The 22,689-nt window shown below is 40.5% G+C and overlaps 1 protein-coding gene across 2 annotated transcripts; it reads right to left on the reverse strand.

The window, feature by feature from the left end:
• Positions 1-684: 684 nt before the first annotated feature.
• ano2a (anoctamin 2a) lies at positions 685-21,398 on the reverse strand. Of its 2 annotated transcripts, none has more exons than XM_028585159.1 (28): positions 21,313-21,398; positions 15,856-16,023; positions 14,819-15,121; positions 13,250-13,345; positions 12,830-13,002; positions 12,366-12,420; positions 12,206-12,257; positions 11,999-12,054; positions 11,672-11,719; positions 10,213-10,277; positions 9,620-9,754; positions 9,365-9,525; positions 8,974-9,056; positions 8,441-8,452; positions 8,120-8,194; positions 7,949-8,005; positions 7,284-7,355; positions 6,642-6,843; positions 6,289-6,400; positions 6,144-6,201; positions 5,941-6,041; positions 5,669-5,832; positions 5,366-5,518; positions 5,079-5,131; positions 3,456-3,634; positions 3,112-3,217; positions 1,958-2,528; positions 685-1,794 (listed from the first exon to the last, which is right to left on the reverse strand). In XM_028585159.1, the coding sequence occupies exons 2-28, from the start codon at positions 16,000-16,002 to the stop codon at positions 1,127-1,129; spliced, it is 3,957 nt and encodes a 1,318-aa protein (XP_028440960.1). In that variant the 5' UTR covers positions 16,003-16,023; positions 21,313-21,398; the 3' UTR covers positions 685-1,126. The 2 variants fall into 2 exon arrangements, with proteins under 2 accessions (XP_028440960.1, XP_028440959.1); XM_028585158.1 differs by having other exon boundaries at positions 7,284-7,358.
• Between the last annotated feature and the right edge of the window lie 1,291 nt (positions 21,399-22,689).

The raw sequence follows: 22,689 nt of genomic DNA on the forward strand, positions 1-22,689 counted from the left end.
TACCCTCACCTGCAAGAATTCCCGTGGAATGCTGCAAAGCCTCCACAAAGGCTCCATTCAGTGGTGGGGCAGACGAGGAGGAGCCAGTGCAGGTTAAAAAGGAACTTTCACACACAAAGAAAGAGAGTAAAACATCACTCTGCATAAATAGCTGCCCGTGTTAATAACAAACATATCAATACAAATTAAAAGACCTTACAATTAACTTTTTCCCTGCTCATTTTCTATAAGGAAAATTGGAATTTCCAATTTTGTTATACTTTTGCAGCAACTAGTGACAAGTTATGAATGTTGTGTTGTGTGTTGTTAGTCTCGTGTTAACAACTTTGTTCAGCTTGCCATCTCTAAAAAAGAGATGATGTTATTTGACATCTCTTATATAAGCTGAATATGGGTCATTTCTTCACATAAACTGAAATATAATACCCAATACAATTAATATAATATAATACAATTGTCACCTTTGCTGTCAGTAATCGCAGCCCCTGTGGCAAATATAACAAGACTGAAATGCAACATAAAACAACCTTTGAGAATTCAGAAGGAAAAAACAGAAATCAAAAGTATGTCCTTCTTTTATTATAATTTATTTTAAATATAAATAAATCATTTATATATATATATATATATATATATATATATATATATATATATATATATATATATATCAAAACCTCTAAAAATAAACAGTAGATCTACAAGCATAAATGTTGATACTAGTGTTGATACTAGCTGTGCTGTATATACATGTACATGGCTATTGAGCTGTGAAAACAAACCAACGAAAAAACAAAAAAAATATGGAATAGAAAGAGTTAAAGTTCCTGTGGTATTGTTTACAGGCATGGCAGGGAGAGTTTCAGAGCAGTCTTTCTCTGAATTGTCCAGCACTCGCCTTGTCAGGGTCAGGCCTAAACCCCTGAGTGGTAAAAACAATGAAGATTAAGAGGATGAAAAGGACATTCCGTTTATCTGGATGGTCTCCTTCAGACCCCAGGTATTATGTATCCAGAAAGGGAGGACAGATGGAGGTGAGGCTCCAGGCACAGACGGGAGAGGCTAATCTGGATAGTCCTCCCCCTCCCTCTGCCAACCTCTGTCCCTTTCCCTTGCCACTCAGCTCATCTCATATTGGCATGTTGCGCTTCAGTTCACTGGGGGAAGGGGGGATGCCATCCTCCAGCTTAGTAAAGCTGGTGGAATAGCTAGGCTTGGTGGAGTGCTCTTCAGGACCAGGGGCTCTTTGTCGTGGAGGCAGCGTGGAGCTCCGGGCTTTGACCCTGGAGGGGGGCTGTTGAGCCGGAGGACCTTTCAGCGCGAATAGTTCACTGGGGGCTTTGGGCTCTTGGGCTGATGGGAACTCTGTGGGATGTGGAGATGATGGTGACACAGGTGTGTGAGGGGCAGAGAGTGGATTGGATGAGGCTGATAATGAGGAGCCCAGCGGAAGCAGGGGAATAAGTGTGGCTGCCTGCTGGAACCTGGTGAGGCTGGTGGAGTGGCTGGGCCGTGGCAGACTGTAACAAGCCTCAGCCCCTTTGTGGCGAGACGGCAGGGTGGAGCAGCGGGCCTTCGCCCTTGAGCCTGGCTCTCTGGGTGGAGGAGCAATTAGTGAGAAGGGCCTAGTGTCAATATCTGACGTTGTCATTTCTGCTCTGGAGCCCTTCAGACTCCGGGATGAGCCTCCTTTAGATGATCGACGAGACTGAGGCTCTTGGTCTTTCTGGTACTCCTGTTCGGACTCCGAGCGGGGAAGCTCTGTATCTCTAGCTGTGCACGATGAGGGTTCCTCATCTACGTGACAAGAAACAGAAAAATGTATCACATAACACAAACAAGATAACATTACTTTAGTTGGAGGAAAGATGAAAAATGATAGAACATGTAGTGAAAATTGAAGATTCAAAGCCAAAAACAGAAAAGTAGACAACTTATACATTAAGTTTTCTCCTCTCACCTAACAGGCCCAGCTCGCTCATGAAGGCATCCAGATCAACAGTAAAGTTTTCCTTCTCAACTGCCTTCTCTTCAACTTTCTTTTCTTCTTCTTTTATTTGTTCTGCTTCATCTTTTTCTTCTCCTACCTCTTGCTCATTATCCCCCATTCCAACCTCTTCATTCACTTCTACATCTTTTTCCCTTTCTCCCTCTTGTACCTCTCCACCCTCATCTTCTTCTTCACCTCCTCGCTCTAACTGTCTATTTTCTTCAACTTCTTCGAATGACTTCCCAAGCTCCGGATCACTGTCACTGCTCCTTCTTGGTTCATCCAGATCAATCTCAACTCTTTCTTCCTCCTCCTCTATTTGCTCCTCCTCTTGTTCTTCCTGTGGGGCCTCCATCACAACGATGGCGGGGAAGCAGGAATTGGAGCGTTTTGAGGGGTTAGATTTGGTACGTGCTTCTTGGTCTTGATTTAGCAGAAACTCCATCAGCATCATGTTCTCTTTCTTCAGCTGTTCCCGCAGAGATCGCGGTACATCTGGGATCATCCAAGCCACCAACATGCTGAGGAACATGGCAAAGTTCTGTTGGGAAAAAGACAAGAATTTATTTTTCTTGCAATGTATAATTACATCGAAAGAGTACACTTGGAGTTAATGCTGCTATAGTAAAACGATAATCCATCTTTTTTATTATAAAATATTTCTAGGTTTTATAGGTTTAATTGACTGCATAAAGAAAGTCCATGGTCTTTACAATCCGCCAATCTACCCATATAGGCCGCTCCGCTGGCTTGGTATCGGGTGATAGTGACTAAAATAAGCTGATTAGATTCAGTACCAGTGGGCTTCAGACTAGCACCATAGCTATCTCTGGCCTCGTGTTACCTTATAAAAATGTTCCCAATGAGTTCTTACAGTAGTTGACGTATCAGAATCAGTATGAGGAGAGAAAAGTTGGTTTGGCATATCGCTAATTATCTTTAATATTACGTATGTGCCAGTATTAAAGACAAGACAATGGTGAAAAATTAGTGAAGCAAGAAAAAAGGCATCTGCTATAAGGTGCAATGGTGTTAATGGATTTGAGAAAGAAAGACTTGAAGGTCAGACACTACTATGTAGACTGACATTAACATAAGCACAATTGTAAAAAACAAATTCATACCTGGAAGAATATTACAAAGGCCAATTTTGCAGCCAGGACAGACCAATACTGTTTCGAGAAGGTGTAGGCATCTGGGTCCCATGGTGGGTCTCTGTAGTCCTTATACCTGAAAAACACAGACAGTGTTTTTGCTAGGAGGAACCTAGAGCAACATGAGTAAACGTATTTAACAATAAGAGAAAAATATCTGGTAATTGTGAAAGAAATTTGCCTCAGTAAAATCCCTGCTATAAACCCCAGAGTTTACAGTTTCTGAAAACTCAAGTCAAGTTTGGGATTTAGGTAAAGTAAGTGTTAAGCTGCTGGGCTCAAGGATTTAAAGGTCAAGGTTAAAAGAGTCTAACCTGCACATAGAGACTCCGGTGATCAGGGTGGTGGTGGGTGCACTGCCCGGTGGGAAGTTGCTGACATTAAAGTAGGACAGTGAGTGCTCTGTGTAGCCATTCATGGTGCCATTTACACTGTACATGTACTGGTAAACCATTCGTGGAACAAACTCTGACGTGAAGGAGATGACAAATGCCTGAGAAGACAAAGGAGTGGAAATGACAATACCGTATTATGATATGTCATCATGTACCAGTTACTGCTGGCACTTCGACTGGTTATCAGCTATGTTCAACTGTATAGATTAAAACTTCCATTCATACAAATATTTTTACATCAATTATATTATCTACCCACAACACCTACATTAATGTTACAGTACAACTGAGAGATCAAACCAAAAGACCTGTTTTGTACAACAGGAAACAGCTCACTGCCTCAGCCCAGTACCCAGAATCATTCAGGCAGACTCAGACATAGACTTAAAGGTGCTGTAGGTAGGATTGTAAAGATCCAGGACTTAGCCAAAAAGTTTGAACATCAACAACTTCTCAGTCCCTCCCCCCTTTCTGCTAAAGCCCAAAACAGTCTCCTAAGCCCCTCCCCCCACAAGGGAGAATAAATACATGAGCAATGATTGACACTTTTTTTTTAATTACCTGCTTCATGTAGTTCTACTCGAACATAGGGTCAGTTTCAGCAAATATGAGTTAGTTTTAAAAGTCTTACTTACTGCATCTTTAAAGCTACCCTATGCAATTTCTGACCACTAGTAGCGCTATAGAGAAATGTTTTAACGAGTAGTCCCAGTTTTGTTATGCGATACACGTTGCTCCCACCGGTAGGTACACTACTCCACTGATAGACAGTTGGCGGTGGCAATGTATAAAGAAATGTAGCAATGAACCAACAAAGACAAGGGAGAAGAAGACTGCCAGCTACCAAACATGAAAGAAATAGGTTTTCTATACACATGTGCTGGCTTAGCTTGGCTTTGCTTGACTTGGCTCGGTGCATCAGCACAGCACGGCTGGGATTTGCATTTCCATTACAACAGGGCCACCCACAGGTGTGTTTTCTGAGTCGGGCGAGTTTTGGAACTCCGACAAGGTCCATCTCAGGTGTGGCTTGACACGCTAAAACTAGTAATGGAAACACAAATCACTACGGCATGGTTTGGCTCAGCCAAAAGGGCCAATAGAAAAAAAAACATAAATTCACTCATGCAAACTATTCAAAAAGCTGCTTTGCATTTACCTTATCAAAATGTTTTATGATAAGGTAAATGCATTTACCACATTTCTTATGATACACACAATGTGTTTTGGTGAGAAACAGTGATTGTAAACATATTTTGTTTGTTTGAACAAAAAATCTAGAGGGCTCTATTAACACATGAAATAAAAGTACATTTCACAGAAAGACTTTTAACTTGAAACATCAAACTCACAGAGATGTCAGTATTTAAGACTTAAAGTAAATTGTTGTGCACATCACTTTAGTAAGTAGTTTACTTTAGTAAGACACTCTCTGCCAGAGGTCAAAGGTTATGGGCACAGTAGACACACACACACACACAGAGACACACACACACACACACACACACACACACACACACATACATATACACACACACTTACATTGGTAATGACAGAGAACTTGCTGATTCCACAGAGAATGTTGTACCAAATCCCTGGAGATAGCATGTGCATGAAAAGAGACAAAGAAGTAAAAGTAAGTGTGTGTGTGTGTGTGTGTGTGTGTGTGTGTGTGGTGTATGTTATTGTGTAAAAGTGACAGACAGACAGACAGACAGAGGGGCAGAATGGAGTAAAGGAAAAGAAAGTGATTAAAAGTTCCAGGATAGCTTGTTTCACATTCACACAGAGCCTGACAGAGTGGACATGCTCTCATGCATTATCTGTACCTATGTCTTTACACCTCACAGCATCAGGCCGTCGAATTTCAGTGACAAATTTTGCAGCATCGAGGCGAATCTCAATGACGTTGTTAAGCAGAGCGAACGCTGGCGCCAGCGGGAAGGAGGCAACGAACAGAGACACAAACCCATACTGGATTACTGTAAATATTAATACACACACACACACACACACACACACACACACACACACACACACACACACACACACACACACACACAGTTAAATCATTATATTGTGTTTGCAGTAGTGAGTGATTCAATGATTAAAAGAGCGAGCAAGAGACTCACTCATTTCCATGTACTCTGGGGTCACGCCTTCAAAGGGTTCAAGGGTGTAATCTTTGTCATATTGTTGCTTTGGTCTCTTCTCTTCCGTGTCATTCTCTTCATTTTCTGCTGCTCTCTTTTTTACTTTTTCTTCCTGTATTGTTCTGTACATCTTTTTTAGCTTACTGCAAAATAAAACAGAGGATAAAGTCAGAGGAAAGATAGCAAGATTAGAAATGTAGTCAATGAAGCACTTTTGCGAGAAATGTATAAAAATCTCTGTATATACATACGGTATGAGAACCTCGAACACATTGTTTTGGATAAGCTGCTTTCCGAGCATGATCATGCTTAGCTGGATACACAATTCGATGAGGCAGCCTGGTGGAGCGCACTGTGGGAAAAAAACACACATTTACTCAAGTCACAGATACACATTTACTGTACATAACATACAAATGAACCCTAACCACTCATTGTGTATAACTGAACATACCTCCTCCATGCGATAGTCTCCAAAGACGTAAACATAATCGCCAGGCCGCCCACCAAACCTGCATAAAGAGAGGACCAAGTCACATGATAAGGAGTAAAGAAGGACAATGGTAAGTGAGAGAAGTAAGATTTTATGATACACACACCTGCCCTTAAAGAAGGCCACATAGAAAATAGGTGCAAAGGCATTCATGGACTTGAGGAAGAAAGACTTGAAGATCAGCTTCTCTTCAAACTCTTCCTTTGTTTTAGGAAGTTCTATTGGATAGGAGAAACAATGTAAACACATCATGTTAGGAACACTTGCTCATAATGCTATGTTTCAAGCATGCTTTCTAAATCAGTAACATGGCCTTTCAAGCTGAAATCTTTTTACTTTCTTTACTTTACAAATGTTTGTATGTTTGTTCAGCTATAACACAGCAGAGCTAAGTTAACTGTGAGTTGCAAGGATCCCCTATTTAAGTGTTTACTCTGTAACAGCATTATATTTTAATACCCAGTTCAGTCAGCCACACAGCAATCGCTCCATAGACTTCTTCCAACACCAGAACGACCAGCATATTTAGAATGATGCCTGTGGTGGTGACGGTCATCCTCACGCTGGCCTTGGCTTCAGGATCAGGGTTCATGGACCACACACTTAACATGCAGATGCGATAAACTGCCACCCCAAACACTGCCGAGAAGGTTACGAAGATCTGAACACGCACAACACCCACGCCCACAACATTAAAAAGTTAGATGACAAGACTCTGGTATTGAAGAATATTTGTTTTCTTTCATGACAATTCTTTATTGTGACAGTGTCTTTTTTAATATTGTCACATATTTATTTCTCTTTTTCTTCCTCCTTTCTCTCTTATCATTGTTTTATCTTTCTGTTATTTTTATTTTGGTATGTAATGTCTGCAGTAAAGTGAATTGTTTCACCAAATAAAAAACGTTTTTAGGGTCAGTGCTGTTGACACTAAATGAATGAGACATGAATGGATATAATATGGCAAACAGGGAAGAATTTATGTAGATAAATTCACAAACATTTTGGTGGAAGGATAAAACTGCTGATTTCTGTTAAATGCCTGATGCCTCAAAAAAATGGACAGTGATCAGAGAATATTGTGTGATGTGAAAGCAGTACCAGTAGTAGTAAGGTAGACACATTGATGAGATAACCCGACAGGTGATCCTCAATGTCCAGGGAGTCTGGTTCCTGCTGTCAAGAAAAACATGCATATTACATGTGTAAACACAAACACACACACACCCACACACACACACACACACACACACACACACACACACACACACATTTGGTACATGCTTTAATGCATGTACAGTATGTGATATGCAGTAATACATGTTCTGCACACACAGTTTATGTTTTCTGTCTGGCAGGTGCAGAAATCTCCTCTCCTCCCCTTCTTCCTCTCCCTCCTCCCTTTTTTCTCTCCATCAGTAATCTGGGCTAATCTCAGCCAGGTAAGCAGCTTTGGACTCAACCACCCACTGTAGGTAAAGGGAGTTTCCTTTTTGTGCATCGACAAAAACTCATACAGAGTTAGTTTGTAATAACATTACTGGAGATGAAAAACTTAGACGGGCAGTAATATTTGCTTGTATTGATAATGTTGTTTACCTTCACTGAGTGTAATGGAATCAAATAAGTGAGATCTGTGTTAGCATTCAGGATGAAGCAAGTGTAAATCCCCTCAGTGTATCAGCCCCGCCCTCTCCTCCAATCAACTCTGTCCACATAATGTTCTTTCAGTAGGTATGAGGATGTGTTGATGCAGTGAAACCTACCTGCGAGGCCAGCATCTGGTCTTTTTCACCATCTATGCCCTCCCCAGCATGAATTAACTGCAAAAGTGTAAAAAACAAACAAAATAAGAAACATTTGTCATTAAAAACTTGTCAATTTAGTCATAGAAATTGTATCTGAAACACATAAAAACACACACTCAGGTACAATACCTTCTTCTTAGACGTTGCTTTAACCTTATCTTTTTTCTCCTGTACAGCTTCTTCATATTCAGGCCTCAGCTCCTCCTGCAGCACACACATGCACACGTGTGCAAAGTAACGGATCACAACCGCCGAGACAAAAATCCTTATATCACAACTTTACAGTACGGTAGCAGTTACAGCTACAGAATGTATCTGATTTTCAACTGCTTATATATATTCCAATAAATAGCTACGACATTTTTTGAATTTATGAAATGAAAGACATTAATAATACAGCTTCTTAAACCAGATCGTGGGTACGTTTAATAGGCATAGAAACTTGCCCACCTGGACTCGCTCCTTCAGGCAGCAGAGACAGATATACATGAAAGAGAGAGAGAGAGAGAGAGAGAGAGAGAGAGAGAGAGAGAGAGAGAGAGGGGAGAGAGAGAGAGGGAGAGGGGAGAGAGAGAGTTACGTGATTGTGTTGTTTCCCTGCTGTGTCATCAGCAAGTGCACTGTTTTAAGAAGAGACCAATCCCATTACAGCCTTTTACAGGGTAAAGAGTGGCGTTAATGCATTGGTGGCCATGTGTATATGTGCATGTGTGTGTTAGGGGGAGGACACTGTTCTGAGACAAACGATAATCTGCAAGGCAAACCACAACTGTCGTCATGTTTGACCTGGGCCACGAGGCTAACACCTTCATCCTTATTGACTTGGCACTTTAACACACGGGAGTTATGAAAACAGAAAGTTAAAAAGATAGACTCAAAGATTCATACTCATAGTGGCAAAGCAGTAAAAGGATCTGACTGAGTCTATTCTATAATAATGTATGTTTATCGCACAGTACAGAATTCTTGAATGATTTTTGTACCTCCTCATCCTCCAAACTCGTCAGGTCCCACATATGTTTCAGACACATCTGTCGCCTTTTCCAGTGCTCATGGAAACAAGCAGCTACAAGAAGACACACAGAAGGAATATTGAAATATTCCTAAAATAATTGGCTTTAAAAAAATAAAAATAAACACTGACCTTGGGTTTGACCACACAGGAAAATGCAGGAATACGTGTACGTATATAGTACATTTACATGCAGAGCAGCATGTTGATATCTATGTACATACATCTATAAACATACAGTTTCACTCACTCCAATCATGCATACTCTCCTTGTCACTCCTCCTGTCAGTGTCTAGGAGCTAGTCTACTGACATAAACTTGCCGTAACGTGATCAGAAAAGCGCATTAGAATGTATACCTACCCCACAGAGACATGAAAATGGCAAAGAGGACAGTGGCTCCATTGTCGAACAGGTATGATGCTCGGGCCAGTGAGCACACTGTACTCAGACGCCAGTAGTCACACACTACATCACACAGTGGACACATGGTGATGTTCAGGTTGTCATCACATGTCTCCTGGCTGAACAACACAAAGAAAAGCACATGTATGGTAATACTATAATGTGCTTTTAATGAGCATATATAAGTTTGAAGAGTTTTTTTTATCTGCCTACCTTGGCACATTGTCATCCACAGTGAATATGCCGTACAGGAAGACAATGATGCCCAGTACAGAGGGAGGGATGAGGAGCTGAGTGTAAACACCCAGCCAGGCAAAATACAACCCAATCTGCTCTCCAAAGTACTTCCTGTTAAGAAAATTCCAATGTATCAACTAGCTGCCTGGGTTTGCAGGTTTACAGATTTACATTTTTTCCCCCACTAGCCGCTCTTCCCACCTACAGGCCACATTATCCCAATGAAGTCTAGTGTCACCATCATGTCAAAACCTTCACCTAACCAACTTTTTAGTCCATTATAGGGCCTTGCCAAATAGTGGCTTGTGGATCCTTTCTATTGTAGACCCTCTATAAGCTTTCATCTTTAACTACTCTCAGGCCAAAGTGTTTTAATAACACCATAGCATTTTCTCTGGCATCACCGTCAGGAGTATCTTTACATATTTAGCCACACTAGTACGAAAAGCAAAATCATCAGTATATTTGTTCAGTCTGGTCAGTTTGGTGTTAGTGGCTGTAATCAACATTGCAGTCTCAAACTATAGCTATAACTAGACTTTTATTTGTGTTGGCACTAACTGCTCTACCTGATCAGGTCCACAGGCTGGTATTTATGCATGACTCCATAGTTAGCCCATTCTTCATGGAGGAGCTGGAAGACATCCGAGCACACGCCACAAGAGTAACACAAGTTAATGACAGGTACTTTAGATTATTAATATACTGTAGGAACTGGGCTGATTTATTCACTTAAATGTACACCAGTTCTACAATTACATTTAATTTGACAATGCACAATCAGATTTTTTCCCCCAAGTGAGTCACTTGAGGCAATTTCTTCAGATTTTCAGCAGCTCCCTCAGGAGCCACAAAAGGCTTTATACAACTTTTTTCACAAATGTAGTAGTACTCCCTTACGTTTGCAGATTACACTTCCCATGAAGCACAATGCATTAGGACTGAGGGAGGTCTGACAGATCTAAGGCCGGTTACACACTGGATGCGTCGTGCGAGCGTGTCAGCTGCGTGGCGTGTCCGTTTATATTTCGAGCAGGTTAGAGCTTACACACTGCCTGCCTGACGCGCTTCTCAGGCATGGCTCGAGCCGCGCTGAAAACGCGTGCCTGCTAGAAATAGAACCGACTATTTTTCACGCGACATGCAAGCGTGTTGGAAGCGTTTCCAGGCAAAATAGAATAGGAAAAGAGGTTTATATGTTGTTTAAACACAAATACATATTAATAAATGAATGTTGATGTTTGAAAATCTCTAGGTTTTGATATAAATGCAATAAAAAAAATGATTTTCTAATATTGCACCTGTCAATACAGAACAAAATATTCTGTAGCCTATTTTGCTGTCAATACTGCCGACGTTGTCTTTGCTGTAATCAAATCAGTATCTATTTATGTTTAACATGGTATTTCATTTTATCAATGGGAAACACACATGTGTCCAGACAAGGCTAGCAGCAGCAGCACCGCGTCAGACACGTTTCTGGTGTGTAAAGACAGAAAAATCCACGCAGCCACCACGCAGCTGACACACAACAGAAACGCCACGCTCACGCCACGCAGGCAGTGTGTAACCGTCCTAAGGCTCAACTGTCATGCCAGAGATTTGAATCCATAACCATCACATATACTACAAGATGAGGTACTCTCTGAAACTTGCCTTTTTCATCTGACCTTGTAGCACCTGCTTCACTAGTCCTGGTTCAATTGAACTGTGTGAACCCAACCTTGAACCATCGTCCTTTCCTCCGGTGATGGTTTCTTATTTATCTACTTTCACGTCATCAAAATGACTGGAGCAATATGTGACTGACAATATAAAACTCTTGTGTGTTTCATTAAACTTCAGAACATTGTTGATCTGAACCCTGCTTTGTGTCAGAGCGCTTGTCACTGCTTTCAGAATCAACACACAAAGGTCAAGCTAGTAGATGACAAATTAAAGGTCATGAAATACAGAGCAGTCGTGACCTGATTGCTAGGCAGTTTGCAAACACTTTGTCAAAGACCCATTAGAGGCAACTCAACTCACCTGTCTGTCATTTCGCTGATCCTTTCGTCCTCTCCTTGTGAACGACCCCTAAAGAAAAAAAAGTTACCAGCTCTTTCTATAGAGATACACTGCCTAACAGTATGCCACATTTTATGCATAATCATAATGGCAGTTTAGGGTCTGGAAAAGTATTTTTCCAATAAAATTGCTCAGATTGTCCCTTTTTCCCCACTTCCATAAACGTTCATACTGTAAATATATTGACTAACCTGTCCTGGACGACACAATAAAGTCCTTTGTGTACAGTAGATGTAACACACACAAATATATTTTCACATTCTCCAGTGTTATTTCTGTAATACTCACATCATGCAGAGGGAAGGCAGAGTCGTAGACACCCCGAGCCAATAATGAGCTGATGCCTTATGACACAAAGTGCAACACAGTGTCATGGACACATATAGTTTTGTGACTGATAGCATACGGAAACCGGCAGCATGAAATTTGACTAACAGCATGCTTATGAACGGTATGAAAAAGGAGAATAAAACCAATGCAAAAGTTAGACCTCACCAGTGGTTTGGCAAGTTTGTCTGCAGGTAGTGCGTGAAATAATCTCAGCCACCTAGACACAAACAAAGCACAGTCAAAATTGTGTGTGAGCTCAAATACATATCCTAAATATTCCTCATAATATAAAATTATATTATATTATATAAGATTCTGGACTCACTATTCTGCTGCGTGTTGCGTTGTCGAATACAGTGTCTGTTGACTTGATATCGTACCTGCAGTGAATGACAAGAAGCAGTCACAGACTTAATATTAACAACAATTTTATGGATTTCACATTTCCCAAATTAAAGTGTTTTTTTGTTTGTTGAATCAAATAATTTGGCCATGCTAAAGAAGTTACTGTTACTGTTAAGCTTATCTTGTGACTTGTTGTTGTGTACCAGTAACATTTCAGTAGTGTAAACAGTAAAAATGTAATTTATGTGAAAGCTCCACCATGTTATGATAAGGATGATGAAAGCAGACAGCCTGCAGGTGATTTAGATAGTAGGGTGTTATCTAAATCACTGACCATGTCTGAACTGAAAGGCGTGTGTCCCCAGCCAAGGGCGACTTCTAAAGTGGGTTAGTTTTTTGATACCATTCCACTATGCATGTGAGTGTGACAGTCCGGGTACTCACAGGTGGAGCTTGTCTCTGATAAAATGGTGTTTGAGGGTTTTGAAGTGGACGCGTGTCTGTGAGTCTCTGTGGATGTCAAAGTCAGGGACATCTGGTTGAAACGGTATGTTGAATTTGCCAATAATGGAATCCCACATCCCAGCAATGCCCATCCGTTTCCGCAATTCACACTTCTGTTTGATGGAAACATACATGGAAACAGTCAGATGAAATGCAATACACTATGTTGTATCCAACACCTTACACATGTCTGTCATATCACTATAGATATCTACCCACCTATCCTGTCACGTTATACAGCTTTCTGTAGAACTCCTTAGACTTAAAATGGGATTGTGATGTGCACCCAAACTAATCTTCTGCAAACATGTTACATAAAACTAGCATATTAAGGACCAGGGTGTGTATATTGCTGCTGACCTTTTTCACAGCAACTTTGATCTTCTGAAGCTCTGCTTCTCGACTGAGTGTTGGCCATGGGATGTGCAGCCGAATAACCCAAATGCAATTTGCCCTCTGTACATAAACACACAGATTAATGTGAAATTTGAACAGAAAAAACCCTATATCCATAACTTCATAACATAACCTGTCAAATTAGATTTGGATTATAGGCCTCTATGGATAGTTAAACTGTGTATCTGTCTTCTTCACTTCCATTTGTCTTTGCATGCAAGTGCTCCTGCTACTTGTCATGAGGCAGTCAGATGAGCCTTTCCTAAACCTGTAAGTATGCTACTTTGTGTTATAATGAGGCTGTTTTGTAGGGAATCCCATTATTTCAAGCCCAGAACCTCCCAATCCTCCAAAGTATTGAAACTTAGTACAGATTATGTTGGGAATGGTACCTGATGTCATCAATTTTGATCATGTGAAAAGTGACAAGCTATCACCGAGCTTCTGAACCACTGAATTGCAACCTGCCCATTACAATTAGTGTAATGACTTTTGTGTGAATTTTGATTAAAAGATGCATAGTTTTACCTCTATAAAGAAGATGATTTCCACAGTTTGGCTTCAACATGAGATTATACAAAATAAACATATATGTTTTAAAGTAACTGTACTCACTCAACTTACCCAAGTTGTAGCCCAAACAAGCAACACAACAGGGCCTATTCATACCTTGATCCACAACACTAAATACTGTAATCAACCTTCACTGTTCAGTTTCTGAATTGTATTTGATTGTTTGACATACTGGAACAGTTATGACACCACCGAGTAATGGATCACTCTCTAATACGGCTCTATAATCTGGCCTTTGGCTTCACACTAACTGTCAGCGTTCTTAATCCTCCACCAAAACAGCAGCTGATTTAAGGCACAGACATACACACACAAACATGCATGTGCACACTCATATAGAATACAAACAAAAGAAACACACTTGCATACTATACTGTACATCAGAGATCTTCAACAGGGGGTTCGGGACCCTGCAGAGTTACTGCAAGGGGGGCTCCATATTATAAACTTATTTTCAACTTCACATGAATCCAACACATTATTAGCAAATATATATCAGCCTATCTGTGAAAAAAAAACACATTGATGATAGGCTTACTGGCCTATAGGTATGGTAGTCACTAAGGTAGCCACCCACAGATACAGTTCATCCTAAGGATTCACTGTGCTTTCAATTCAATGTTTAACATTAAAACATGATTTATTATAAAATCTCTCTTTCAGTTAAGGGGTCCATGCTGTACATGACAAAAGACATGCAACATACCTCTCATTGTTATAATTGTGTTTGCTATTAATATATCATCCTATATTATACTACTGATAATCAATATGTTTTCTCTTTTTATTAGAGTGCAGGCATAGCCTCAGGGGAAACGTTGAGTCTTATCCTTAACCTGTTTGGCAGCCGTCCACTCACAGGATTTGTGGTCAGCAAAATCACTTAAGGACGGCTCTGACTCATAAATGTCTATAGGACTGTACAGCAGGAAAATAATCATTGTGAAAGCAGATACACACCATTTTATCACGCTCTAGCTGTAGTCCAGCTTCCAGTAGACCCGCTTCAAACTCCTCCCTCATTACAGCCTTTTCCTCCTCAGACAGCTTTGACTCCTCATCTCCTGCAGGTGCACCTGCCTCCCCAGACTCTACTTCCGTTTCACAATGGCCCGGCATCGAAAAGGGTATACTTCCATTGGATGCAATGGAAAGGCGTGCCTTGGATGCCCGCCTTTTTTTGTATTTGTAGCAGAGGACGTAGTCCACTTTTCTCTTCCCATCGGCAAAGAAAAGCCCAGGGCCTAGATCGATGCCAGACTCCTACACAAACACACAACAGCAAATAGAGGTAATTAATGAGGTGAGTGATGAGGGTTACAAGTAGGGAATTTTGGGAGTACTATAATTTAAAGGTCCCATGACATGGTGCTCTTTGGATGCTTTTATATAGACCTTAGTGTTCCCCTAATACTGTAGCTGAAGTCTCTTTCCCGAAATTTAGCATTGGTGCAAAATTACAGCCACTACAGCCAGTCCCACAATGAGCTTTCCTTAGGATGTGCAATTTCTGTGTCTGTAGTTATTGAGGAGGAGAGGGGGGGGGGGGCAAGGTGGAGGGTGGGGGTGTGGCCTTGACCAATTGCCACTTTGCTCGTTTGAAAGCCATGATGTCTCTCTCTCATGGGTGGGCCAAATTCTCTGGGCGGGAAAAGCAGATAAAGTGGAGGTAACCTTGTTCCTTATGACCTCATAAGGAGAAGATTCCAGATCAGCCCATCTGAGCTTTAATTTTCTCAAAGGCAGAGCAGGATACCCAGGGCTCGGTTTACACCTATCGCCATTTCTAGCCACTGGGGGACCATAGGCAGGCTGGGGGAATGCATATTAATGTTAAAAAACCTCATAAAGTGAAATTTTCATGCCATGGGACCTTTAAGAGCAACAACTAGGTAATGTTGTGTGTCAGCTCAGGGAGTGGAAACGTGAGCTGACATATTGCTGCAGGTTGTTAGGGCTTCAGGATGTGAGTGTTAGCATTCTGAGGAGACCATTACCGGAGGAGGGGGCTCATCATTGTCAAGAGGGGTGATAGGGCCTCCATTGGCGGCATCAAGCCCAAGCCCGGACAGCGATCGGGCCAATGACACAAGCGTCGCTGAGTGAAAGGACGACGACTCACTCATTTCGTTGGTAACAGGCATGCGTTCTTTTCCGTTTCATCACTGTTGGTACATGAAAAGAAAAACAAGAAATTGAAAAAAAAAATGAAATGTTCCATTAGAGACAGGGTTGGTACTATTTCCAATATAGAGGTACAATTTCTTATATATTGTTTGAAATGCCCTTTACCAAACCAAGATATTTCATCTGTAGCTGCTATAATCCTGTAAAAACGGCCATCAATCACTGCCTTGCGGAAAGAACCAATGAAATGCCTTCTTGCTCTGGTGCGCATACTCTACCCCTCCTGTGTTCCAGCCTGAGCCTAATGTGCGTTGTTGCCGCATTGCTAAAAGTAGTCATGTTTGTTTTAAACATTTGGTATGATAATATTAGGCGTTTGCTTACCGGTGAATGAGACACAAAGTAAAATTGCGGTGCAGCGGTGCTCGTGCTTGTGCACGTCTCTGTGTGTATCGGACATAGACATATATGAAATGGACCAACAGATCCCGTTGCTCTGGACGGAGACCAGTGAAGGATATTAGAAGCACTTTTCCAGTGATGGCTAAGCGTTACTGCGCTGCTGCAAACTGAGAGAGACGACATAGATATGACGTGAGCAACCTGTCTGAAAGTTGTAAGTCTTCTGGTAGCTGTGCCAAGAGAAATCTCAGTCATTCCGAATCTTGCAGAGACGGAGAGCGTAGGTATATGTAAGGAGATAACATGGGCACAGGCTAATTATTGCTAACTAAAATGCTAGTTAACATTAGTAATTAAACTTAAACAGCTAATGTGAGTCAAAACTGCCTGCGAGCTTCTCCTGTACTGTAATTTCTCTATGTGCGACAGTAAGTCCCGTGGTTATGACACAATCGTGTTTCTTTAGAAATAAACAATGGACAAATAGAGTCTTTAAATGCTTCAAAAGTAAAGTTATTCGCTGTCAAAGTGGCACCAAAATGAATGGCAGTCAATGGAATGCTAATGGGAGGTGATGGTTTGTTAGCATCAAAATGACACAATAGAAGCTACAGGATGTTGACAGATGCTTACCCACTTGGTATCGGAGCCCCGAGGGCAGGGGGAGGGGTTGGATGGAGCCCAGAGGGCAGGGGAGGGGTTGTATGAAGCCCCGAGGGCAAGGGGGAGGGGTTGGATGAAGCCCAGAGGGCAGGGGGGAGGGGTTGGATGAAGCCCCGAGGGCAAGGGGGAGGGGTTGAATGAAGCCCACAGGGCAGGGCGAGGGGTTGGATGACGCCCCAAGGGCAGTGGGAGGGGTTAGACAGAGTTCCAAGAAGATGCTACTTTCCATTGCTCCAAAAAGGATCTTAACATTGGTCCCCAATCTTTTTGTGACCTTTTAAAGCTAAGCGATGTCTTATTGCGACCATTGAAAAGTGAATTAAATGTAAACCTACCCAATTATTCTCAAGAAACAAACAGTAGAGCAAAGTCTGAAAAAAATCAACAGAATTCTGTGTAACAGAAGTCCATTTATTCCACTTGGGAAAAAATGGACAACCTACATTTTTTCTTATTACTAAGCATTTTTATCATCAAGATAACTATAACTTATTAACTCATACGTATGTTTTCTAGTAGCATACATGTGCTTCCATTTGTTTGAACCACTAATATAGCCTATAAAATGCACTTTTCTTTGAATTAACAGGTTTTCTTTCATTTTGAAGTGTTGATAAGATATATAAATATATATATATTTTAGATATTTCAAGCCAGCGATATACATTTTAGGGGTATACAATTTTATTTTCATTTTACTTTCAAATATTGTGTATTGAAAACACACAGTAGTAGCTGTTTAAGACTGACTGAGAGCCAAAGTTAAGCTGTCTCATCTCTTTTTTACCCAATTGAAGCTGTAGGCTCAGATTAAGCTCACATTGCAATCCAAGCGGCACAGTTTACAATCTGTTGGGGTAATTTTGTCACATGGCTCATTCTTTGGAGATAAAGAAGGAAGTGTTAAGAGGAAACCGAGTAGTTAAGTCTCACGAATAGAAGCACATCCGCAGGCTTGAATCCACAGACATAAAATATGGAAGACGTATTTAAAGTGCACAAAATAACACTGATTATCTTCCTAAAATGTGCATTTCAGTTTCTCAACTGTTCCTCAAGCTCAGAAACAACAAAATTGATAAGAATACTGTTACCCGTATGCATAGTGATGATTATAAGTTACATAGAGCCCTGATAGGTTGGTGCACTACCTGTGTGTTTTCTGTCCCTACCATTACTTGGACATGTGTGTCAGTCCCATTTGATGTGGGAGAGCTTTGTGACATGTTTTGATTGACCCTCAGTCATTCAAAGGCTGCATATTTCCTCTAATGACACATACATTCACGTATTGTGAGATCATCGAATGGTTGTCGCAAGCTGTCATCAGTGACACTGACATTGTTACTATTACTTCAGATTTCACACCTCTCACCTTTGACTGTTACAGCTTTAGTGCGTCACTTTTTGATATTAACGAAGGTCTGTTACATTCAAGCCATTGCCAAATGAATTGCTACAAAGCTAATTAAGACTATCAGCTCCACACAACTCTCTCTATATTTCTTAGCTATGTTCAGAAGATTGTATCATTCTGTGACTTTCCCATGCAGAAGCACGAGTGAAGATAAATACCTCTTCTGAAGAGTCCATCAAGTTTTTTTAATCCTCCGTGTCGTCCTTGCATACTAGCAACTGCGTGGAGAAAGGGTGGAGGCTTGTGCGCGATCGCAGAAGGCTTGTATCATGTGGACGCGCCGACAGTATGGTCGTCATTACTTAGAATTCCTCATGGGGGAGACAGAAACTACGCACTATAGCTTTAATGCTGTTAATTTCTTTGATTTGAAACAAGTAGTGGGAATGTATGCTGCTATGTTTGAATTACAGTATTAATGTATGCAGTGTTGTCAATCTTACTCTTAGCTGTAATCATACAGTTTGAGGTCTGAGTCACTTAGGATCAGGTGGTAAGAACACTTCAACAAATGAACAATGATCTAACAAACAAGGTGAACAAGAATTGACTTTAGATAACCCTAGTCTGATTTGATTCAATAGGAGTTAGGAGGAAATAGTGTTGAGATTAATAATAACATGTCACTTTCTGTGAAGATGTGCAGATTTGTATTCTCAGAAGTTTAATAAATGCTGCTAAGTGCACTAAACTTTATTTTTTCATTTACAAGTTTATTTGACAAAGTTTATTTTCTTCTTACCTGTTTCGTTTATTTAATATATTTTTCATATATTATTTATACAATATACAGTATGTTTTTAAATTATACATTTTTAATTGAAGTATACAAGTGTAGATTGGTGAAGTGTTCAATAAATGTTTTTGTTGAGAAATTCTGTGTATATTAGTGTTACATTTTATCTTTCAAATAGAGGTCTAAAAACAAGCACATATCGGCCAAATATCGGGCAAAAAAAATCTGCAGCATTTATGGGCCATCTGTTGACCTTGATTTCTAAAGATCGGCATTGGCATCGGCCAGACAAAACCCATATCGGTCGATCCTCTAGTAAGAAGTGAAAACTACACTATTTGACCTTATTTAGTGCATATAGCCAACCGGTTATCTTAATAAACCAAAGTAAAGGGGCCATACAGATTCCAACATTCCGTGTTATTCCATGCCATGAGACATAAAAATGCACAGGGTACACATACACACATACAGCAGGCTTCAATCATCAATCCCCTTACATATGCACAGGCACATCAGGATAATCCCAGTTTTACTGTGTGTTAGTAAACACGGAGCTAAGACGGAAATGGAGAATATGTCTCTCAGAGTTCAGCAGGTCAAAAAGATGTTAGGTAATAAATCCATCAGGACACTTAGATCAGTGGTTCCAAACTTTTTGGCTTATATCCCTTGTAAAACAAAGTGACAAATGTAATGGACTTAATATGGACATCATTTTTAAACAATTCAATAAAATAATTAGTGATTATCAGATTGTTTGATTTGAATATTTTTAAAGACCTGAGGTGGTAAAAGTTATTTTAATTATTTTACACAAAAAAATAAAATAAAATAATTTTGTGCACACAAAATGATGCATTTTTGTTTCTTATCTCTCATATGATCGCTCAGATTTATCTTTCATCTTTCTGAGGTATTAGTCATGATACATGTTCTCCCAATCTTGCAGCTTACAAGAATGTTTCTATTTTCTGTTACTTTTAGTGGACATATTTTTCATAATAAAGGAGAAAATGATAGTTAAAGTGCACATAACCTCTCAAAACAAATTCTGCAATGTAGTCATTATGTGAAGGGAAAGACAAGATTTATTTTAATATATAAGGGTGGGAGTTTGCATGGCGAGACTCAGATATGATAGTTTTTCCATTCAATGCTGCCAAACTGGCTCCCTTGTAAATAGAAGTTTACTAGAGGTCCAATATTAGTCTCTGGTAATAAATAGACCATATTGTTTCATTATATTTTCTTGTTATAATTTTTACTTAGATGTCCTACCTTACCTACCTTTATTTTAAGCTCTAAATCATGGTATATATCCTTCCTGCCTGTTCACTCTGGAGAAAGTAGCCTGCAAGAGGAACGCGCAAATGCATCCAAGTGTGCGTTTCTGCGCGGGGCTTAAAGGCCTGTAAGCTCTCCGACAGCTCAACAGCAGAGGCAAGAGAGTCAGCTGCACCCTCATACTAATGTGGCAAAGAGCAACAGGGGAGCGGTTTAATACTGTCTCTCCTGTAATACAGCAGATTACAATTTGCTAAATTTAACAGCTGCTTGCTTCCTTTCTAATGCAACAACAACTCAAGCAAAGACTTTAGCTTGATGTGATGAATCGAAGTGCAAATCAAATGTTCTTGCATCAAACTTTCACTTTAACCAGTAGGCTACACCTGAAGAAGCTGTGATGCAGAGTAGCCTATAATACATTAAAATAATTCATTTCCATTTTGACTAATTAATCAACGAGCAGTTGTCAGGAGCTGCTTATTCGACAAATGTATTTAATGAAACGCTCATGGACGCAACAGTTGGCACCCAGATGGTCAGATGGAGAGAGAAAAAAACAGCCTCAGCACCTTGGCACAGGGGGATTGAAATGCTCAACGCAGTAGTTCAGGCCAAGCTTTGTTTATGGAGTAGGTACTTTACACACAAGCAGCTAGCTAGAGTTCAAACAAATGAGTGAGTTTTTTGTTGTTGTTTGTTTTTTAAAACAGACCCTGTCAAAGCCGACAGCAGGGTATATAAATGACCGTTAAAATGATGAAGGCCAAGTGCGCACTACTTATCACACTTCACAAAAGAAAAGTGAAAAAGTGAACTCACCAGTGCTCGTGGAGGATCAAAGCTTCGCTATGGAAGTGGATGATAAGACGCGCGAGGCGCAAAGCCTGACGATGGGCTGAGATGGTGGACAATCCGCGCGCGTTCCCGGAACCCATGGCTTAACACGCGCGCGCACATAGGGCAGCTAATTCCCTGACCGTTTAGTAAAGGAGGGAAAGAAGCTGTGAGGCATTACCGATGAAAGGTGTGGGGTGTGCGTGTGTGTGTGTGAAACTAGACAGGTGACTAGACGTGATATTAAACCTCGCCTACCCTCTGCAGGCACGCATCTCAGATGACAGCAAAAAACAACAACAATAAAGCTTTTAATTATAATTACTTGAAATGGAGAAAAGCAACTTTTATCAGCAACCCTTTGCGTCTGTGCAACTGTGAAAATGTAGTCTAATAAGTAGGTATTACATCAGGGGTGATGGCCAAATTGGCCAAAACTACATTTCTGTTAACCTTTTCCTTGACTTGGTAAGAGGTGCATAGCGATATAGGATATAAACCTGTTTCAAGCCCTTTGAAACTGTAATTGTTTGTCCTCTGTCACTAGACTTGTTTGCAAACTCTAACTTGAAGCACTAAAATTGATTTAAAAAAAGAAAAATGTTTTTTATTATTATAATTTTTAGGGGGGCTGAGATAAAAAGTTTAAAGGTCCAATATGTAATATTTATACTGTAATAAATCCAAAAATGACACCAATGCCTCATCAGATATTAAGGAAACATGTTAAACTGAAATACTATCTTTTCTGACAACAATGCTAATTTCAGTATTTTTTCTTTTTGAAATTTACATTCCGTGACGGAATTTATGTTTATGTTTTGATCTGTGTGTTGTTATCAACGGCCCAGTTTGACAGGCAGGCCGGGTTGCCAGATATACCTGTAAAAACGTAAACCCAGCGCGCTACAGCTGTAACGGTAGTACAGCCATGAAAGCAGCAAACAAACGAACAGGATCAACGGAGATAGATTCTACATGACATAAAAAAAAAAGAAAACAGCATGTTTCTAATAGTTGCGTGACCAGAGACGTAACAACCCCCTGGTAAATAATGGAGATGTATTTGAAAGTTGGAGACAGCTTAGATCCCAAAAGGACGCAGAGTTGGCTTATTTTCTCCTGAACAGGTAAGCATTAGCTTCATGCTAATTTATCACAGCTACTAGGGATGGGCATTTTTTGTCATTTCAACATTTGTACTCACATTGAATTATATAGCTAGAATAACCGAGTTGGTTACTCGCAATTGAGACATAGCCAGTAAAGTGATCCCGACTGGTCCTGGCTAACGCCGCCATGCTAACCCTGCTCACTGTTGTCATGGCTGTTTACAGCGTGTAGCCTCTTCAGCGGCTGGAG

The sequence above is a fragment of the Perca flavescens genome, chromosome 8 (genome assembly GCF_004354835.1).
Source record: "Perca flavescens isolate YP-PL-M2 chromosome 8, PFLA_1.0, whole genome shotgun sequence".
Taxonomy (NCBI): domain Eukaryota; kingdom Metazoa; phylum Chordata; class Actinopteri; order Perciformes; family Percidae; genus Perca; species Perca flavescens.